The sequence below is a fragment of the Balaenoptera musculus genome, chromosome 19 (assembly GCF_009873245.2).
Source record: "Balaenoptera musculus isolate JJ_BM4_2016_0621 chromosome 19, mBalMus1.pri.v3, whole genome shotgun sequence".
NCBI classification, from domain to species: domain Eukaryota; kingdom Metazoa; phylum Chordata; class Mammalia; order Artiodactyla; family Balaenopteridae; genus Balaenoptera; species Balaenoptera musculus.
Window position 1 is genome coordinate 39,321,568 of NC_045803.1, and position 20,847 is coordinate 39,342,414.

At 40.2% G+C, this 20,847-nt stretch overlaps 1 protein-coding gene across 3 annotated transcripts in view; it reads right to left on the minus strand.

Annotated features, from left to right (window-relative positions):
* Positions 1 to 8,016: 8,016 nt before the first annotated feature.
* The window catches only part of CDH11 (cadherin 11), a 143,116-nt gene continuing 130,285 nt past the window's right edge, over positions 8,017 to 20,847 (minus strand). For all 3 annotated transcript variants that reach the window (XM_036835052.1, XM_036835053.1, XM_036835054.1), the window contains 2 exons: positions 11,711 to 11,962; positions 8,017 to 9,342 (listed from right to left, as the gene is read on the minus strand). In XM_036835052.1, the coding sequence (XP_036690947.1) occupies positions 8,846 to 9,342; positions 11,711 to 11,962 (749 nt within the window). In that variant the 3' untranslated portion in view covers positions 8,017 to 8,845. The remainder of the gene's footprint in view (positions 9,343 to 11,710; positions 11,963 to 20,847) is intronic.

Sequence of the window (20,847 nt, forward strand, 5' to 3'; positions counted from 1 at the left end):
CTAGGTATTTGTTAAACATTTCTTGCCTCTTCTCAATCTTTGCCTCCATCCTTTTTCTGAGGTTCTGGATCATCTTCATTATCATTATTCTGAGTTCTTTTTGTGGAAGGTTGCCTATCTCCACTTCATTTAGTTGTTTTTCTGGGGTTTTATATTATTCCTTCATCTGGTACATAGCCGTCTGCCTTTTCATCTTGTTTGTCTTTCTGTGAATGTGGTTTTTGTTCCACAGGCTGCAGGATTGTAGTTCTTCTTGCTTCAGCTGTCTGCCCTCTTGTAGGTGAGGCTATCTAAGAGGCTTGTGCAAGTTTCCTGATGGCAGGGACTGGTGGTGGGTAGAGCTGGCTGTTGCTCTGGTGGGCAGAGCTCAGTAAAACTGTAATCTGCTTGACTGCTGATGGGTGAGGCTGGGTTCCCTCCCTATTGGTTGTTTGGCCTGAGGCAACCCAACACTGGAGCCTACCCAGGCTCTTTGCTGGGGCTAATGGTGGACTTTGAGAGGGCTCATGCCAAGGAGTACTTCCCAGAACTTCTGCTGCCAGTGTCCTTGTCCTCATGGTGAGACAGAACCACCCCCCGCTTCTGCAGGAGACCCTCCAACACTAGCAGGTATGTCTGCTTCAGTCTCCCCTGGGGTCACTGCTCCTTCCCCTGGGTCTCGATGTGCACACTACTTTGTGTGCGCTCTCCAAGAGTGGAGTCTCTGTTTCCCCCAGTCCTGTTGAAGTCCTGCAATCAAATTCCGCTAGCCTTCAAAGTCTGATTCTCTAGGAATTCCTCCTCCCGTTGCCAGACCTCCAGGTTGGGAAGCCTGACGTGGGGCTCAGAACCTTCACTCCAGTCAGTGGACTTCTGTGGTATAAGTGTTCTCTAGTTTGTGAATCACCCACCCAGCAGTTATTGGATTTAATTTTATTGTGATTGCGCCCCTCCTACCATCTCATTGTGGCTTCTCCTTTGTCTTTGGATGTGGGGTATCTTTTTTGGTGAGTTCCAGTGTCTTCCTGTCAATGATTGTTCAGCAGTTAGTTGTGATTCTGGTGTTCTCGCAAGAGGGAGTGAGAGCACGTCCTTCTACTCTGCCATCTTAAACCAATCCCCCAGGAGATGATTTAAAGTAGGCAGGAGGTTGTGCTTATGTTATAAGCAAATACTATGCCATTTTATATAAGGGACTTGAGTATCTGCAGCAAAGTTGAGAGGCGTCTGGGAGAACCCCTGGGGCCACAGTCCTTACATGGCAAAATGAAATAGCCATCTCTTAGAAGCAGTTTAAAGCCTGCCCTGAGGCTATTGCATCAAAGTCTTCAAAAGAGAAGCCCAATCTCCCTTGTCTTCACTTTTGGATCTGAAGTTATCTCTTGCAGATGCTAGAAATATCTGGTTTATTGTAGGAAACAGCCCAAATAACAGCAAAAACAACAATAAAATCATTCATTTGTACAGCAATTATACATTTAATTATTTTCCTATTCTAGGTCCATCTTTCCTAGAGTTCTTGGAGGAATGCCAGACAGAGATTACATATCTCCACGGTATAAAGTCAGTGAGACCCACAGACATTAAGTGGACTTTCCAGGGCTAGCAAGTCACATAGATTATCAGATGGCACTTCACTGATCTGCTCAGTGCATCCAGGCCCAATTTGATCTGACTATGTGTTGGGTGAATATCCAGTCATGACAAATCTAAATCCAAAGCATTATAATGGTACTATCAAAACATGGGGGCGGGGAGTGAGGGAAGATACCCAGAGGAATTCTCACATATACATTTCCAGTAGTTTTAAAATGCTATAATACCTAGACCATAAAGTGAAGAATTTATTTTCCTTTACCCATTCATCCCTATATTCCTGCCCCAAATATTTACTCAGCACCTATTTTGTGCTAGGAATCCAAAGAGAAAAAAAAGAAAAGGTGGGTGCCCCCACTGATCTAGTTTGCTAGGTCACCATCATCAAACTGACCACCTCTTTACTGATTTATAAGAGAATAATTTGAAAATTATGTTTCCAAGCACTACTATTTCATTCACATTCCAGTTAGTGTTTGGAAAAAAAAAGAGGAAGAAAATTACCGTAGCATAAAATAATTTCCAATTTCCTGAGTGCTAAATGAAGTAAAAATTATGGTTAAATTAAACTCATCAGGATGGTTATTTTAAAAAAACGTATGCTAATGAAATTATATGTCTTCAAATCTAAATATTTTCAGAGTTATGTCTATTAAAAAGGAGTTCCATTTTTGGAACAAGTGAGCAAAAATATATCGAATATGAAATTCCCCGTATTAAATGTCAGTTTGTGCAGTTCTTGACAAGCTCATCCAAATTCCATGTATCACTTGATACACAGTTTCTACCCAATTAAATATAATTCATAATCATGTGAGTTTATTTATTGTCTTGTAATGGAACATTTAAGACCTATTTTACCTGGCACTTTGCCAATATCATGCTATCCATTGTATTCAAACAGGTGAATTCATTCATCAGGTAATTAGCCTTATTTAAAAAAAAATTTTTTTTTTTTGCTGGTAGGAAACTTAATCAGTTCTCTGCCTGTCCTAAACTATGGTGTGCCAAGCTATGTTCTATTGTTGGCTCAGGACAGAGAGATGATAGAGTGAATTGATTTTGAAGAGGAAAAGGGAGGCATAAGGAAATGAAATTCTTCCCTTACATTGTTCTGCAACCTGGGATTGGGAAAAGGATATTGACGCTAACAGTATAATTGCTACCTTATTTTAAGGGTTTGCCCTGTTCTAGGAACTGTTAGTGGCTCTAGAAACATGTGCTCATTTATTCTTTACCACCACTGGCCATGTTATTTGCATTTCATGTTTGTGGAAAATGAAGTTCAGAGAGGTCAAGTTACCTGGCCAAAGTCACACAGCTAGTAAGTGTTGGAGCCAGGCTTTACACACAGTGATGCAATGAATGCCACACCCAACAAGGGGTAGTATATTGCTTTTACTCTTGAGCTGAAGATTTGAGGTCCATGAGGTTTGAGCCTTAGACTAGTGTTGCCTCTGTGAGCCTGTGACAGATGACCATGTGCCAGCCATCAGCTGATTAAAGTGGCAAGAGCTATAAAATCACATGTAAAAATGTATTCAAACACCTTGAATGAAGAAGGCCCTTTTATGAAGACAGTAGCCTCTGATCACAAAAATCATTAGCTGAGTTAGACTGCAAAATGAAAATTCAGTTCTTACTCCCAGTCTACTGGGGCCTGACAAAGACTCCAGACTGACATTTTTCCCCCCACACAATTTTAGTGCAATGAAGAGGATGGAATATCAAACTTCTCTGTGAAACATATTATAAAGAGTTATGACATGCCTAATCAGCTTCTTTTATATTTGATTTGCAACATACTGTAGAAAGACTGCAAACCCCAGCAAAAAGAATTCACAGTCCTGCCTCATGTATCACTTTGGACTTGGAAGGCAGGCTGGGCATTCAGAGGTGTGACTAGATCCTATTGTCCAGCTCTGTGGTGAATGGCAGCTTGAAGGAGCGTCCATCCCAAGTTCTTACTGCCAAGCTTGAGCTAAGTCACTGATTATGAGGAACAGTCATCGCTGTTAGCTCTTCAAGTTTAAAGGATAAAACCCTTGACCAAGGTGGGAGAAACGAGATCTATTCCCATCCAGCTTTGACAATCACCTCCTGTGTATGTGTTGGAGAGACACTTAGCCTCTCTGGTCTAGTAAGGTGGGGATTGTAGCACATACTTTGTCTTCTCATAGGAATGAGATCAGTGTCGTATCTAGTACACGTTCTCCCACACATTACGGGCTCAAAAAAAGCCTCATTAATTGACGAAAAGAATTAATGCATTAATTAATACTCTCTTCTTATTTTTCAAAGCATTTGATATACAAGGATAAGGTTTATGCTTACTAATGATCCTTATTAATAAAACTAAAGTCAGCATTACTCTTCAACACCAGAGGGACTTACTTTACCGTCGAAATACTCCTTTAAAGTTGGGAGAGAGCAGTGAAACCCAATTAGAAATACAGTCACTCCTGAGACTTCACCACCTGATGACTCTTACTCCACATGCCCAGCCCTACTTCTGTAGTGAGCTAAGTGGCAAATCCATGTTTCTGATCACCTAGTTCCACCTAGCTGCCACACAAGCATCTCTAATTTACAAGTCCAACCCAAACTTAATTCAACTTCTTTCCCCCTAAACCACTTTTCCTTTTGGATTTACAATCCCAGATACCAAGAGCACAATCCACTCAATTTCTCAAGTAAGGAAGCTTAGTATCTCACTGGCACTCTCTAATCAGTCATCAAATCTTGATCAGTCTGCCTTATCAGTGTACCATCATTCATTCAAGTATTTTTTAAAAATATTTATTTATTTTGGCTGCATCGGGTCTTAGTTGCGGCATGGGGTATCTTCGCTGAGGCACTCGGGATCTTTTGTTGCGGCGCGTGGGCTTCTCTCCAGTTGTAGCATGCAGCTTTTCTTTCTCCAGTTGTGGCATGCAGGCTCCAGAGCATGTGGGCTCTGTAGTTTGCGGCATGAGGGCTCTCTCGTTGAGGCGCGCGAGCCCAATAGTTGTGGCGTGTGGGCTTAGTTGCCCTGTGGCGTGTGGGATCTTAGTTCCCCAACCAGGGATCGAACCCGGGTCCCCTGCATTGGAAGGCGGATTCTTTACCACTAGACCACCAGGGAAGCCCCTCATTCAAGTATTGACTGATATGTTTCAGACAAAATGCAAAGAACTGGGAATACAAGAAGACAAGATCCCTGCCCTCTTGGGGCTTGCATTCTGGTGGGGTGGTCAGACTCACAGATACAGGAAAAGCCAATAAGCAAAATAAGTTTACAGAGTTGTAATTGATACAAAGGAAACCAACAGAGAGTGAGCTGCTTTAGATGGAAGAGGGGGCACATTTTGTCTGTACGAGGAACTAAAAGGTGGCCAAGGTGGTTGGATCACAGTGCACTGATAGGAGAATGGAGTAAGATGAAGTTGGAGAGATTTGCAGGGCGCTGATCATGTAAAGCAATAAAGTAAGGGAATTGATATATATTTAAGACTTTGGGAAGCCAGTGAAGAGGTTTAAGTTATGGCGTCATGTGGTCTGAGTTGGGAGTTCATATCCCTCTGGCTTCTTTGTGGAGAAGTTGGGAGCAGGAGATCAGCTAAGAGGCTGTGTTTGTCCTTCAGGTCAGAGATGATGATGGGTTAGACCAGGCTGGTGGCAGTGCAGGAACAGCAAAGCCTTGCCTCTTTTCCATCGCCAATTTACTGAATTATTTTAGGATACTTCTATCACATTTTGACTTTCATAATAACCCTCCTGACATGCCTCTAGGTTTATATGCTCCTAATCTGTCCTCCACACTGCCTGGCAGCTAGATTTGGCCACTCTTCTGCTCAGAGATCCCAACTCACCCCCCATTGTCCTACAGAGGCTCTCAAAAAGAGGTGAAGGATGTTGCATAATTACCCAGGAGCAATTTCAAATACTGTTGACCAGGTGTCACCCTATACACAGGGTTATACTCTCTGGGCAACTTGAATGTGTATTTTTTAATGAGTTCTCCAAGAGATATAGATAATCTGCTCTCTTATTTTCTCCATCATGCCAGGAACAGTGGCGTATAAAATGCAACTTAGCTAAACACAAGATCTGTCCAGAAAGGCCATGATTGGCGTACCCTCCATTCACAGTCAACATCTCACCATATCCTGTTATGTCTTTTATTTATTTTCTTCCCTCAACTCTGAAGGAGAGGAAAGAGCCTGATGCATTGTCTGGGGAGGTGGGTGGGCATAGAGGTAAATAGCTGATTACAAGGCAAAAGGATAGATATTTTGGAAAGGGTTGGAAAGCCTGAAACACATCAGGAAGCAAGACATTCTGCAAGCTTGAGAAACTAGCACAGGGTCTACAAAATAAGATTTTGATGAGTGAATGAAGGAGTGAATGAATGATGATTGAAACAATACCTACTACTGAAGGACAAGAATAACAAAGCAGAGTCCTTTCTTTAGCTGAATCCAGGTCATAAAGCAGTGATTACTTTATATTGAAATAAGGAAGGACCACTTAAACTAAGATTGCTTTTAAGGTAATATGTTCCAAATGAAAAAAGGACTCCACTAGTCGGGAAAGACGTTTTATTCCCAAGCTTCTAAGAGGGTTCTACAAACAATAGAGGCTTAAAGTAAAAAAGAGAAGATAAAAAGAAAAACAGGTATTTTTAACTATTGAAAAGTAGACAACTTTTTTTTTTTTTTAAATTAAACATAAAAAATGTGAAACTGTAGTTGTCAAATCTAATCCAAATACATTCCTAGAAAAAAGGATCATCCACGGTGACAGGCTTACTTACAGCTGTATATTTGTTTAAGTGCTATTCATTTTCTTTTTTTAAAAAAATTAATTTATTTTTGGCTGCGTTGGGTCTTTGTTACTGCATGCAGGCTTTCTCTAGTTGCGGCGAGGGGGGCTACTCTTACTTGCGGTGTGTGGGTTTCTCATTGTGGTGGCTTCTCTTGTTGCGGAGCATGGGCTCTAGGCGCACAGGCTTCAGTAATTGTGGCTCACGGGCTTAGTTGCTCCGCGGCATGTGGGATCTTCCCGAACCAGGGCTCGAACCCCTGTCCCCTGCATTGGCAGGCAGATTCTTAGTCACTGTGCCACCAGAGAAGCCCCAGTGCTATTCATTTTTTCCTTTTGAGTTATTTCTTCACTTCAAATTCAACTGGAGATCTGTGCAAATCTAGCAAAATATTCTTTGGATTACAAAAACCATATAAAAAATGAACAAAACCTGCAATTATGGAAGTCTTGAGAGTGTGCAATCCTTCACTGAAATGAAAGATTCCAAAGTGACATTGTCCACAGAATTTATTCCATTGAAGTGTTCAGACAATTTGATTTAAATGCAAAGGAATATGGAAGTGAGCACTTCATCAAAACATTTCTCTTTGTATGCATTTTGACTGAGTCATAAAAATAGTATGTAGCAGGATATCAAGAAATTGCTTGAAACAAACTCCCACAATAAAGTTAAAAAAAAAAAGAAGATAATCTAAAAATTATCTGCAATCCAAGAGAAAGTGTGTGCCCTCTGTCTAGGGGAAAGAGGAAAAGCACTTACAGCATAGCATAACCTGTATGTTCTTTCCCCGAGTATTGCTATGTTTTGACCTTTGGCCCTATGGAGCAGGTGAAGTGTCCTTCACAGAAGTCCCAACCCCCAGGCAGCAAGATGGGACTGCAGGAGACTGCAGGCATACTCACAGATCAAATGGCATTGACCCTCAGAAGCCACCATGGTCCCTGTCCTCATTCTGAGCTTATGGCCCAAAGCATATTTTAAAACAAGGTTTGGAAATGAATTGCTCTTTCTTTGATCAAACTTTAGAATGCCACATTGTTTTAAGAGGAGTTAAAATTATAAAAGGAAAAATAAGCAGTTTCAACTGGCAGAGTCATTATGATAGCCTGGCAAGATCAAAGTAAGGAAAAATAGAATAACATTGGAGGTCTGATCTGATAACTACACATGGCAAATATATATTTTTGACTCTTCACCCCCCCAACCCTCAAATGCTCGGTATGGGGCATAAAATCTACGTCTTGAATTTCAGAGTTCTGATAGTTTCATTCCCTCATGGGCTCGTTTCTCATAACCATCAAATTACTGATACACAAGATAAAGGCATATTATATAACAAGTATTGCAAAATCATAGACTGACCTAGATCTTTAGCATCCTTCATTTATAGAAGATGCATGTGAAGAGAAGTCAGGAAGCTAACACCGAGAATGAACAAAAAAGCTTTACACAATGCTACAGAATCTTGTCTGAAAAAACACTTGTAAAACATATTTGATTTTAAATAAACAATAAAAGAGCAGACTACAACAGATCATAAATAGAGTTATTAAAAGATCACAAATATCTTAAATTAGAATTATAAATGGGTCATTAGAAATAATTTTTTTCAATGTTAAGAATCAAACCCAGAATTAAAAAAGAATCTTTTTTTATTTCAAAGGTTGCTTCTTATATTGAAGCTCATATTAAAGCAACAGTACAATGTTCATAAAATATAAGTGTGATGCCGTAACATTTCTTACATGTCAGAATACTGATATTTGTATGTATACTAAAATAAGAACTTTAAAATTGTACAAATAGATACATTAAAAATGACATAGAAATAGGGCGCCTCTCACTGAAACAAGACAGTTATATCTGGCACGTATTAGTTTAAGATGAAAGTAGAAGCAAAAAGATTTACAAGAATCAGCAGTAACAAGAATTGATACTCAAGAGACATAATTGTACATTGTATTGTACATACATTGTATGGGTTTAAGCTGGCTGAATATTATATATTTCAAGTTTAAAAATGCACTACATATAGAGTGTCCATAGTTTAAGGCGAAATTACAGCTCAGAACTGTTGTCCTTTCTAATTTTGTGGAAGCTTCTTTGACAAATTTTTTAAAAAAAGAAGAAAAAAAGACTTAGATGTTCATAACACATAAACAATTTCCCTTCATTGTGAGTTCACCGTTAGACTTCCCCTTCTCTTAAATATTTTGTATGCCAAGTGGTTTTCCTCTAGCCAAGTTGATAAACTTCAATATTTGCCTTTTTTGTGAGAAAAGGTACTTCACAGTATTTACCACTTTGATGTCCTTGCAGTTTTATTAAATGTATCCTCTCTGTTAAAACTTTGCTTGTTTTAAATGAGCCTTTCCTTGATTTAAAAAAATACCTGTTTACATATCTTCTAGATTCTTCAGAACACCAGACACAGTTCTTAAGGCCAAATTTGTATCGCTATTGTTAAGAGTCGTCATCAAACGTGTCTTTGGAACCGTACAAGTCCGCTAGTTTCTTAAATCGAGGTCCCCAGTTCTGTAGGTAGTCATAGTCCAAGTCTGAATCTGTGGTGGCCGACTCTAAGGAGCTCAGGGAGCCCGCCACGGAGCCCCTGCCTTCGTAACCATAGATTTGGATGGAGTCATAAGGAGGGGCGGTCGGGTCATTATCCGCCTCCTGTATTCTCGTGTTGATGAAGTCATCCACATCCACACTGTTGGGTGCTGGCCGGAGCCCAGGTCGAGGCATGTACTGATATTCAGGTTTTATGTCTTTGCGAGGGATAAATCCATTGATACCGTCAGGGTTCTGGAGGGTGGCGATATCAAAGGCTTCTGTGTCTTCTTCCCCACCCCCCTCATCATCATAGGTAATGATGTTCTCACGGACATCTTCTTCCTCGAAGACAATGAGGGGTTCTTTCTTTTGCCTTCTCAGTGTCACAAACAACACTACGATGACTACAGGGAAAAAAAAAAAAAAAAAAAAGAAAGGAAGCATAGGTTAAGCCCAGTCTTCTGGGTTCTTTTCCCAGGGAAACTCTGCTTACCTTAAAGCATGGTGTACACATGCTTCAGAACTGGGACCAGTCTATGAAATGAGAGCTTTACCTGGAATCCCCAAAGATGTGCAAAGTTGCCCTCCACCTGGCTCTTCATCTGCAAAATGCTTCCAGGAAAATATTATATCCAAACAAACTGGCAAGTTGCATCTATTTTGAGTTTTTACAAATGAATCTGACACTATTTGGAAGTCATCTTCAGAAGAATTAGGAAGATTCTAAATATGTCTGTCTGCAGCCTCTTAAAAGTGGGTTATGCCTGTTTCTTTTTGCAAAGGAAGACAGCTGCCTCTCCAAAGTTTACAAATGAGGACATTCAGAGACTTGAGGTCCTAACTTTCTACAGGAGGTGCTGAGCCCCTGCCCAGAGTTCTGAGGTGGGGTCAGCATTGACCTTTACTCTACCTTTATAAGAAATCTTATCATAAGCATGGCTAGACTCTCTTCGCACCACTGTATAGAAGAGGGGTAGTTTATAAAGATCCCTAAGAGACAAATGACAAATCTTCTCTATTTATCTGAACACAGGGAAACAGCGTCAGCTGAAACTCCAGATAAAACCACTGTAACTGTCTCTTCCCTGAGAGAGGGGATTCCACTAAACTCAGGTCATCTAGGATGAATAAGCAGAGTTGCTTATAAGGAAAGCTCTGACACTGTTTCATTCTCTATCAACCCCCCCACCTCCCCACAATGTTCCATTGGAACACTCGCCCGCACACTCAGCAAGATTGAAGAAAATGTTTGTGGCTGAATTTGGCAAGTGACTTGAGAGCCCCTCTGGGTCCACCATCACTCTGAGATGCAGGGATGAGGGTCTGCACTTGACCAGACTGTGAACGGCTTCCAGTGCTCACCAGGCAGTGTCTTTCCCCTGTGCCTTCTTTAACAGCACCTTCACCAGGACCACTCTTTTTCACTTTCTTTGCTTGGCTGACTCTTTATCTTTCATCACAAAAATCCTTCCTGATATCCCATTCTGATACCAGACAGGGCTATTGGTATCCACTCTATGTACCCACCTGGCCATCATGGTGACACGTGTCACACTGTTCACATATCTGCCTCCACCACTAGATTATGAACTTCTCAGAGCTTTTCTGTTTTCTGCTCCCTCTGCTTGGACTATCCATCCATCCCAGCCCCTTTCCCCAGCTGGAAAGCTCTTTCAGCATCTGATAAGTACGTTACATCCTCCAGGAAGTTGTCTCTGACCTTCCCAGTCAATGTCAGGTACCTTCTCCTCTTGTGCCCCCACTGCCTTAGGTTCATGTCTCTATCATGGTGCTCACCATGTGCCTCTGCAATTTATCTGCTCATGCCTATTTTCCTCAATAGACTATGAACTTTTTGATCACTGAGATCTTGTATGATTCTTCTCTTTATCCCCCAGGGCTGAACACAGGGCCTGGTACCCAGAAAATACTCATTAACTATTGGTTGAACTAAACTTGCTGGCTCTTCCCTATGTATCAGGGACACATTAATTCATTCAGTGAAGAACTAACCATCATGGAACAAGTATAAATTTGATGTCAGACATACTTAGATTTGAATCCTGATTTTTTTGTCATACACGAGTTCTGAGACTTTGGGACAACTGATCTAATCTTCCTGAGGCCCGGCACTGGTAGATGTTACCTGCATCAGCACATTCCTGCTATTACAGAGTAAACCACAGATGGGACCATGTGCAGAAGAGGGGCACCTAACTCAGCAGGCAAGTGCAGGAAAAGCTGCTCTGGGGTCCCCATGAGCTGACGCATGCACCCAGATATTACACATGACATCTAGAGGAGGAGCCCAGATCCAACTTCAGCCAGGCCAGTCTTCATCCAGGTCCTTGAGTCCTTCCTAGACCATCTTTGACATCACGATTATTCTTTCTACCGCTAACTCTTCTCATTCCTCTTGTAAGGCACACCATTGTTCATATACTAGGTCTCTGCCTAAATCCCTCTCCTGCAAAATCTCTGATGTCCAACCCCATCCCCTGCTGATGCCCCCAGATGTCTTCTGCTACGCAGCCCTGTGATGCCCGGCATTTGGTCATCACAACCACCCCCAACTCGGCTCTAATGCTTGTCAAGTTGCCTGTTCCCCCGCCGTACCCTAAAATACACGAGCAAGCAGGCACCACCTCTTTTTTGTCTCAAATTGCCTCCACGGTATATAGCACAATTCCCGGTAACTTGAGAAATATATGTTTCAAGGGTGGGCATCTGGTTGAAAGGCCCTTCCTACAGGTGACCTGGGAGGTCCCTTACCCAGGAGAATGACGATGCAGGCAAGGATGGCGATCAGCGCCCCGGTGCTCAGGCCGGCGTTCAGGATGTAGGCCTCTGCGTTGCAGGACAGCAGTGCCCCGTTCACATCACACCCACAGACCTTGATGGTGAGGGTGTTGGTGCTACTCATGGGAGGGATTCCGCCATCACTGATCACGATGGGCAGGAGGTACAAATCCTGCTTCTGCCGACTGAACCCTCCGCGCCGGGCATACACCCCTGCGGTGTTGTCTGTTGGAAGAGGGGAGACAAGGTGTACTCGCAGAGCAAGACCATGGATTCACAGACTTCACATTTTTGCGTTCAGCTTGGCTGATCTGAATGTGCTCTTCTCACCACGAAGGCTACAACCAGAATCCTCCCCACTTGTTCTTTAATCTAGACATCTATAGAAGCTGCAGTCATTTGGCATGACAAGGATCCCTGAGTTTTGTCCCATCTCGAAATGAAACGCAGAAATCAGCTCTTTTTTATTTCGTCGATATAAATGCCTTCAGTGGCCGGGTAACCACACCGTTTTCTGTTTGGGTGTTGTCCCTTTCCTCAAATACAAGAAAGTATGGGCTTCAATCACACACTCTATGTTAATGTACGATAAAATTAAATATATAGGCGAGTGTGAGAAAAAACACACAAAACCCTTCTTTTTCATGTTTGCACTTTCCCTACTTCATGACAAGCCTTTGGCCAGTTTTTGTTAGTTTTTTGAGAGATTTCTAATCCACCCTCAAATCTTGCCCAAACTATGAACCCACCTATAAGTCCTAAAGGAAAATATCATCTTTAAAGTGGAAATATTTTATAAACCCAGCAGCAGGTTTACAGTTTCTCTGAAATTCAGCCACCCAGTTAAACATGTCACTCCTGCTTAAAAAGATGACGTTTTCTCTGCTGCTCACACAACACAGCCCACATCTGCGCGGTGGATCACCAGATAGTTCCCTGATCTAGATTTTACCTTGCCTTCCAGGCTCATGCCCGCCCCTTCCCACACGCCCCAGTTCAGCCTGCTGTGCAGAACTCATGTCTCTTCCCCAGCACACTACACTCTTTGTACGCCTTGGTTTTGACCCTCTGCTTTAATGCCCCCCAAAGCCGTTCCTTTGATCATGACAAGTGAGCTTCTCAAGCCTCAAAACTGAATCCAAAAGTCACTTTCTGGGAGCCCTTTCTAGACCTCTCCCCTCTTCTCCTTTGTGACCCATCCCACTGTACGTTCCTACAGAAATCAGCCTCCCACTCTTCTGTCATTATTTGGTGGCATAACTACTTGGGTCTCTCCTAGACTGTGAACTTCTAGAGAGTAGGGGCTTTTATCTGATTCATCTCAGTCTCTCCAGTGCTGGACACACAGCAGACATTCAATAAATATTTGTTGAACAAATGTCGTAACCTTGTTCTGGGAAAAGTTTCACTCAAGTTCCAGATGTTGGTTTTCATGTATTTCCCAATCGTTTGTAACCTATTCCCCCAAATGCTTCCTCATCATGTTTTCTGCATATCTGTACCAGCCAAAAAGAATTTTTCCAGGCCATATGCTCTGCGTTTGGAAAACATCACTATTATAAAACTGTGGAAGTTTTGAATATACTCCATCAAATTACACACACACACACACACACACACACACACACACACACATCCTCAATATGGCACACATTTTTTTGTGTGAGTTAGGAATCAGTAATTTATAGCAATAAGAATGTTATGACCAACATGATGGCCCAATAGCCAGCATGCTTTGAATGGATTGACAGGACCATGAATTAGCTCTTGTGGTAGGAAAAATTATCTTAGAATCTAAAAATTGAATTCATATATTTTAGGTTAAAGGAAATGTAATATATTCTCTGTGAGATAAAAAATATATACAAATGGCAGATTCAGTCTCATTTAGGACTGAGCAGATATTCTGAGTATTGCAGAAGGTAAGGTGGGTGTACCTGCTGGCTTTCGGGAAGACTTATTAATGATGGATCCTCTGCCCTTTGCTGCCAATCTCTCAATAAAAACAGGGCAGAACAGCTAGCCCTCATTTCTGTATTTTCTGAAGTTTGTGTGATTGGCATATATTGCTCTTACCACTGGAGGAAAATTATATATACTATGAAAAATCATGAAAAAATAAAAATAAGCTGGTCAAATAGAATGTTAACATTCAGTTTCCTGACCGTGCCTTCCTCCTCTAGGCTATAACATTGTTGTATGCTTAACAAATACAAAAAAATTACATATCTACATAATTAATTCAAATGTTATTTTTTCCGTCTCATAAATTTCTTTTGAGTTCAAGTAAGACTTTCACAAATTAAATGTTAAAATATCTACCACATTTTAATGATCTGAAATGGCACAAATGCCGTCGTCAATAAAAATGAGTATGAAAAATTTACGAAGAAAAGCAAATTAATTGCTCGATCAAATATACTTCTCTGATACAAATGACATCCCCAAGAGGGCATTCACTTAGTTTATCTATTGGGTCCCACCCTGTTACCCATGGTGTAGTTTGGAGGGAATGTGACCTGAGTGTTTTTATTTTTTTAAACCTGTGGAAGCCATAATTTAAAATCTATTTTTCAATGTGCCATCCATGCAAGACTGTACCTCCGCATCATAGCAGGCTGGCTTACACATGAAGGTAATTGAAAATCAAACACTAATGGAAAACATGTTTCTGAGCAGGACACCAGCCTGCGAGTTCAAGATGTTTCACATTCTGAACAGCTGAGTCCTCTCAGACACACTGTAACTATGAAATGGAAGCTCATCAAAGTACCCGGCTGACTGAACCATTTACTGTCTCTGAGTGATTCATCAGTAGAATCTCGAGAACTTTTAAAAACTGTCTTCTAGTCAAACATGTTTCACATATGGATTTTAAGATTAGTTTGAGAGGTGGAAGATAAATGGAGTGAAGGTCTCTTCCTGGGCATATTCTAAATCCATGCTTTAGAATGAGTCACTTGTCCTGTCAGAGCCTCACTTGTTCATCTTTAAAATGAGGACACTGGTTGATATCAAGCATGCCTCACGGGGTTGCTTTTGGAACCAAATAATATAATAAAAGCCCATGGTTGTCCTCTGGACTTTGCTTCCAGAGGGCTCAGGAATCATTCTACCAGAAAACCTAGCACCAGTATTGAGATCCTCCAGGGATGGTGAACTGGTGAAGGGTAGATATGGTTAGATAAGAAACATGTCTAACCAGACTAGTTTGGAACTTAGGTGGTTACTGTGGCACTTAGGTGGTTGCTGTGGCATGAATGCATAAAATATCCCCCCTCTAGATCTAAGTGGCCCCAGCACCAATGGGGGGATGAGATTTTCTGGGGGAGGGCCATATCAGAGGAGACAGTGCCATGTTCTCTGATAGGCTTTCTTGTGGTCCACTCTGATCACTGATCTTTTACTAACAAAAAGAGCCACTATGGGCAGGGACTCCATGAAAATCAACTCTAGAAAAACAAATGGAAAAAGAAACAAACAGTAATAAAAAAACCCTCTAGGAAATCAATTTTGCATCTTAAGTTTGGCTACAGATTCTCTCATCTCAATTATTTCAATTAGCCAGCTACTCCCTATCTATCTTTGAGAGGGTCCCCCTACTTTGGACATACATATTTCTGAGGTTTATCAGTGACCCAAAAAAAATAAGAGCTTCTGTGAGGACACATTTTTAGGGAAGTGTCAAATTGGCTCCATGGTTAATAAGATGAGGCAGAAAATGACAAATGTTGTATGGATTTTTAAATTTCCATCAAGAGATTTCTCAGATCCTTCTCCTTTATAAAGCTTCCAAAGAGCAAATCTCTCAGTATTTGGGGTCAGACAGACCTGGGTTTGAATCTCGACTCTTCTACATATCCAATTGCCTGACTTTTAGACATGTTAGGTAAATGTCTTGATTTGCTGTATTCTCATCCAGAAAACTAATAATTTTTAGGGTTATATCTGATTCCATTCATAAAGGTACTTAGCATAGTGCCAGGCTGTCGGAGCTGCTCAGTAAATACTAATTCTTTTCTGGAAGCTCTCCTCTTGGTGCAGTAGACTAATGAGGAAGAGAAACATATTGACAAAGAGAGGAAAGTGAATTCTTGGAAATGTCATCGCAGTTTTGAATGCAATTGCCTACATAGAAGGGCTCATCATCCAGAGGTAGGAAGATAGTTCATGCTCTTCAATCCTGGGTGATATATTTCCCATGGTAAGAAAATGTTTTTCAAGCACCTCGGTGTTTCATCCTGACACCCAATATTCTCCTCCCTGGCCACAAACGTGGAAGCAGTTAGCAGTTCCTTTTTCTTACCCCTACCTAGGCAAAAACTTGCGAATGAGGCTATAAATTACTAGTATATGTGATGTACAAATTGTAGTATTTCTATTAATGGAAAATAAATTCAGGTTTCAAATTTTTATGGCTACAACCTGGACTCCTAATCGTATGCTGTTTTTATCTGCACACTTTGTCATTACACTAACAAAATGTAAAAGTTCCTGATAATGATGGTCTCCATGGTACCAGTTTGGAGATGCAAATGTACGGGCTATGATGATGATGTCACCCAAGGGAGGAATATATACAACTGATATTAAAAGGGAAAATTATGATAGGGGAGCAGCCTTTGATACATAGACTGCACAGGGTGCCAACCGTGTATTAGGTAAAAAAATAATGGGAACAGGGCAAAATGGGCAGTATATGGGCATAGCCCCTGCATATTAACAACTTGAAAAGAGGGATCACTGAAGCAAAGGATTAGTGCTTTCTGCTCTCACCATGATGTCAGGAGAGAGGCTTGGCCTAAGGTGAGAGAATGTTGCCCCATTAGCTTTCCTAAAGAGCATCTTAAGATGCTCTTCCTTACCACTTCTTTTCCTCTGTCCCTCTCTGTTCCAAAGCTAAAAATTCCCCCACTGATCAACTTGATCAGAGATACTTTAGCCTGTGAAGATAGGCGCTGTCTGCATCAGACTGGAGCCCATCTCTTGAGACTGTTAAAGAAAAAAAAAAAAAGATATGGAGAATCTAGGCCAAGCCTTAAGCCTTGCTCTTATTTAATTCACTTCTGACCTAAATCTACCCACTCTACCCTTTCTACTCAAACCTCAGAGACAAAGTAGATCTATCTACCACATTAAAAGCTTCCACACACTTGAAGACAGTTATGCAGTCACTAGCAGAATAATCATTATTTGATTACTTTCTTCTGGGCCCTCTCTACTTTCCTTAGAAATGTGGCAATAGCTGTATCAGAATAATGAAAATATATATATATATATATAGTGTGTCCCAAAAGTCTCAGTGGAGTTTCAAGTTTAATAATTTCAGAAGTATACATGCTATACAATTACAAAAGACATCATTGAAAAGTCTAGTTATTTAGGTTTTTTAATACTCATTTAGAGATATGATTTTTGAAAAATTAATTTCAATTTTTGAAGCCAGTATTTGCCACCTTGAATCTGAGGGAGGGACTGAAATAATAGAAATTTCAAATAACATTTTTAAAGTTTGTAGCATTAATTTTCTGATATGAATAATGCTTAAAGGTGAACTTAATAGCTTGCGTATATATCTTTTCTTGTCTTTCTGAACACCATATGAGCTGTCTATCTACCCGTAGTCACTGCTCATATCTCATATTTCAGTCTATGGTAACTGTTTGAATGTCTGTCCTCTCCATCGGACAGTAACCTCCCTGAAGGCAAGAACCTTGCTCACTCATCATTGTTCGGTTAGCAGTATTTTGTGTGTTAGAGGACTAAACAGTTGAAGGATGTTTCTTTCACTATATCTCAGCATCCATCTGGCTTTCCCACACAGTCAGATTTTACTGATAAGCTTGCCATCAATTTGCAGACTCCATCTTCTCCCACTTTGTACGTTTGAACCCAACTCGATCAGCGCTGCCTCTATCAATATTATGGATCTTGTTCCTGGTAAATATCTTCATCTCTTTGTCTCATTATTCTTTTCTCATTATTTAGGGTGAGTCAGATTCAACTAAGTAACATTTATTGAGCTGCTAATATGTGCAAACCTTATTCCTTGTTACTTCCGCCTACCTTATCCCAAAGAATTTTTAAATTATGTGCAGAAAGTATAATTACCTTTATTTTATATGAAAAGAAATGGATAAACAAAGAGGGAAGCAATTGATCACAATAACATGGAAAATACAAACAAAACTATGATTCAGACTCCTCTAGGTTTCACTATATTTTCCCCAGTGCACAGCAGACCCTAGAATCCTGATATTATTGCATGCCAATTACATTGGTTCTTTTTTTTTTTAACCAAATTTCCCCAACATGGTTAGTTAATTAGATGGACCCCATCACAGCCTATAGCTAAATCCAGATAGACTCAGGTCCCAGATAAAAGAGCTGCTCTTAGAAACCTAAGACTTTATGTCAGAGAGACCTACAAAGAATTAAGGGCACTCATTCAACACCTCTCTTCCCATAGCACTTCCAGAAACACACACACACCTTCAGAAACAAACCAATATGCAAGGGGCAAAAAGAAATCTATTATTTTCTCAATATTTTGGAATAAAGGAAATGCTACAATGAGGTAAATTCTATGAGACTAGCCTTAAACTATTAATGCAGAAAATTGTTTGATCCAAGACTCTGATGGCTGTAATGTTTCCCCTCTAAATCAAGGAGCTGCATACTGCCGGGGAAGGGGGAGTATCATGATCTTTTATTTAACACCTTTGATACTGAGGGATCAGCAAAATACAAAATGCAACAAATAACACTGTGGAATAATTGCCTATGTGCAGGTGTGTATGAGGCATCTAAGTGTGCCCTGTTTGTGGTATCAATAGACTTTTCATTGTTATAAATTATCACATCCCTTAGAATCAACTCTCCCTCCACTTTTGTTAGAAGACAATTTTCTCCTTGGTGATAGGGAGGGAGAAAGGAATATATTTCTTGGTTTAAGACAAGGAAAACTACCAAGGAATTCAGCGGGATATAAACATTTAGGGTCTTTTAGTGAGTTGAGAAATCCCAAGAGTAGTTAAGTCAGTGACCAGAGGGAACTTTGAAAGAATAATCTGTCTGATCCACCAAGAAGACCTATTTCTCTTTCTCTTGGGTTGAGGAGGGGGTGGGTTTCCAGATAAATTGTATTCTGTGTTGGACAAACTGCAGCAATGAATTTCAGGCAGAAAAGAGAACATAATTATTTATACAGTGAAAATGGCAGGGCATTAAAAGCCATCTGCCATTTTGATCTGCCAACAGAGCATCTTCCATATTGAAGCAATTAAGGGGGGAAAAAAGTTCCACAGAAATCTGTTTGTCTATCTTTGAATTATAAAAGTGAAAAACCAGAAGCATATTTAGATGATTTTTGGTGCTGCTCATCAAAAAAAGAACTGTCCTTAGTTTAGACCAAAAAGGGGGGGGTGGGGAAGAGGAAAGAAAGAAAGATGTTTGCCAATTGGTCTAATCAGGGTCAGTCTGTCTTGGCTATCTTTCCTTACCCAGCCAAGCCTGCTTTCCATACAAACTCTTTTTTGTTCTCTTTGTTTTTTGTTTTTTTTTTATTTTTTAGCAGTTCAAACTTAACTGAATGTATCAGGTATCAGAGTTCATTTGATCTATAACTTGGCCCATATTAGATAATACACTTGCAAAATAAATACATTTGAAAGTCACCTCTTCCTGGATCCAAACCTTAGATTTCCAATATAACTTTGTGGAATAATAAATAATGAAAGGATGAATGGATGGATGATGTGGTATTGGCTCCTACAGAGCATTCCAACACCAAAAGATGGGTTGTCTTTTTCAGCCTGAAGCTTATCTCATAACATAATCATTTTTCCACAGTAATAACTAATCCCTGAAATGTCTGAAGCACATTACATGTCTTTCCATCTACTCTTTCACTTTAATTCATGCATTCAGTTAACCCACTTTTCTTAAGTTTTCGGGTACTGCCCCGACAGAGCTCATATTCTAATGGGAGACAGACAGGGAAATGTATGCTTAGAACGCAGAGTGATAAGAAAAATACTAGAGGTTAGTGCAGTGTTCCTGGCGCACAAAGGACGTAGCATCCAAATGGGCTGGGAATGTCCAGCAAAGCTTCCCCTAAGAGACTTCATTTATAGTGAGACTTGAAAGAGGAGGTATAATAGGCAGTGGGGGGTACATTTTCCACAGAACAAAAGCATGGACATGTGAGAGCATGGCATATTTGGGAAACTAAAGGTGGTTTGAAGTTTCTGGAGCCTACGTTTTAAGGTAGCAAGAGAAAGGAGATAATAGATGCAACGTTTATGGGAGGTAGATCATATAATTTCTTGCTCACTAGGCTATAAAGTTTCAGTTAAATCCACCAGAAATGGAGACCCATAGAAGAATTTTAAGAAGAAAGACATTATCAGTAAGGGCTGAGTTAAGGGCGGGCAAGACTAGAGTCAGACAGCCTGTTTGGAGGCCATCATGATAGCTACAGCTCCTCTGCAGGTAGGTCACGAAATAGTCACTATCAAAATTAGCTGTGCTTTCACCGTATAACTAACTTTGCTGCATGTGCTTTTGGGAATTTCCTGACATCTGGGACTATGTCTTATTCACTGCTAAAGCCAATATTTAATCTTTAACTCTTGCTCTTTTCTCTATATTTTATCATTGTTTAGAATAAGAGGTTTGGAACTTTAAAATGTGAGGTTCAGTATCAGGATATGTCAATTTAATTTATCAAGTCATTAGGTCAAGGGTCAAAATCATACCGTCTCTTTGTTAGAATCCAAAAATCGTGATTAAAAATTGAACATCCATGTTTTAAAAATGAAATGCTAATGGAAAGGAAACTTCCTAAAATACACACACACACCATAACACAAATCTTAATTTTAATCTTCTTAATTTTAATCTAACAACCAATATTATGCTTAATGATGAAACTCTAGAAGTAATATCCCCATTAAAATAACAAGTAAAGCCATTATTATTGCTATTATTTCACATATAAAATGCAAATCTATGCAATTTGTAAAAAAACCCAAATATTAAAAAAAAGAATGAAGCAAATTGTTATTATTTAATTTTTATGTAGCTGTCTCCCTACAAAACCTAAGAAA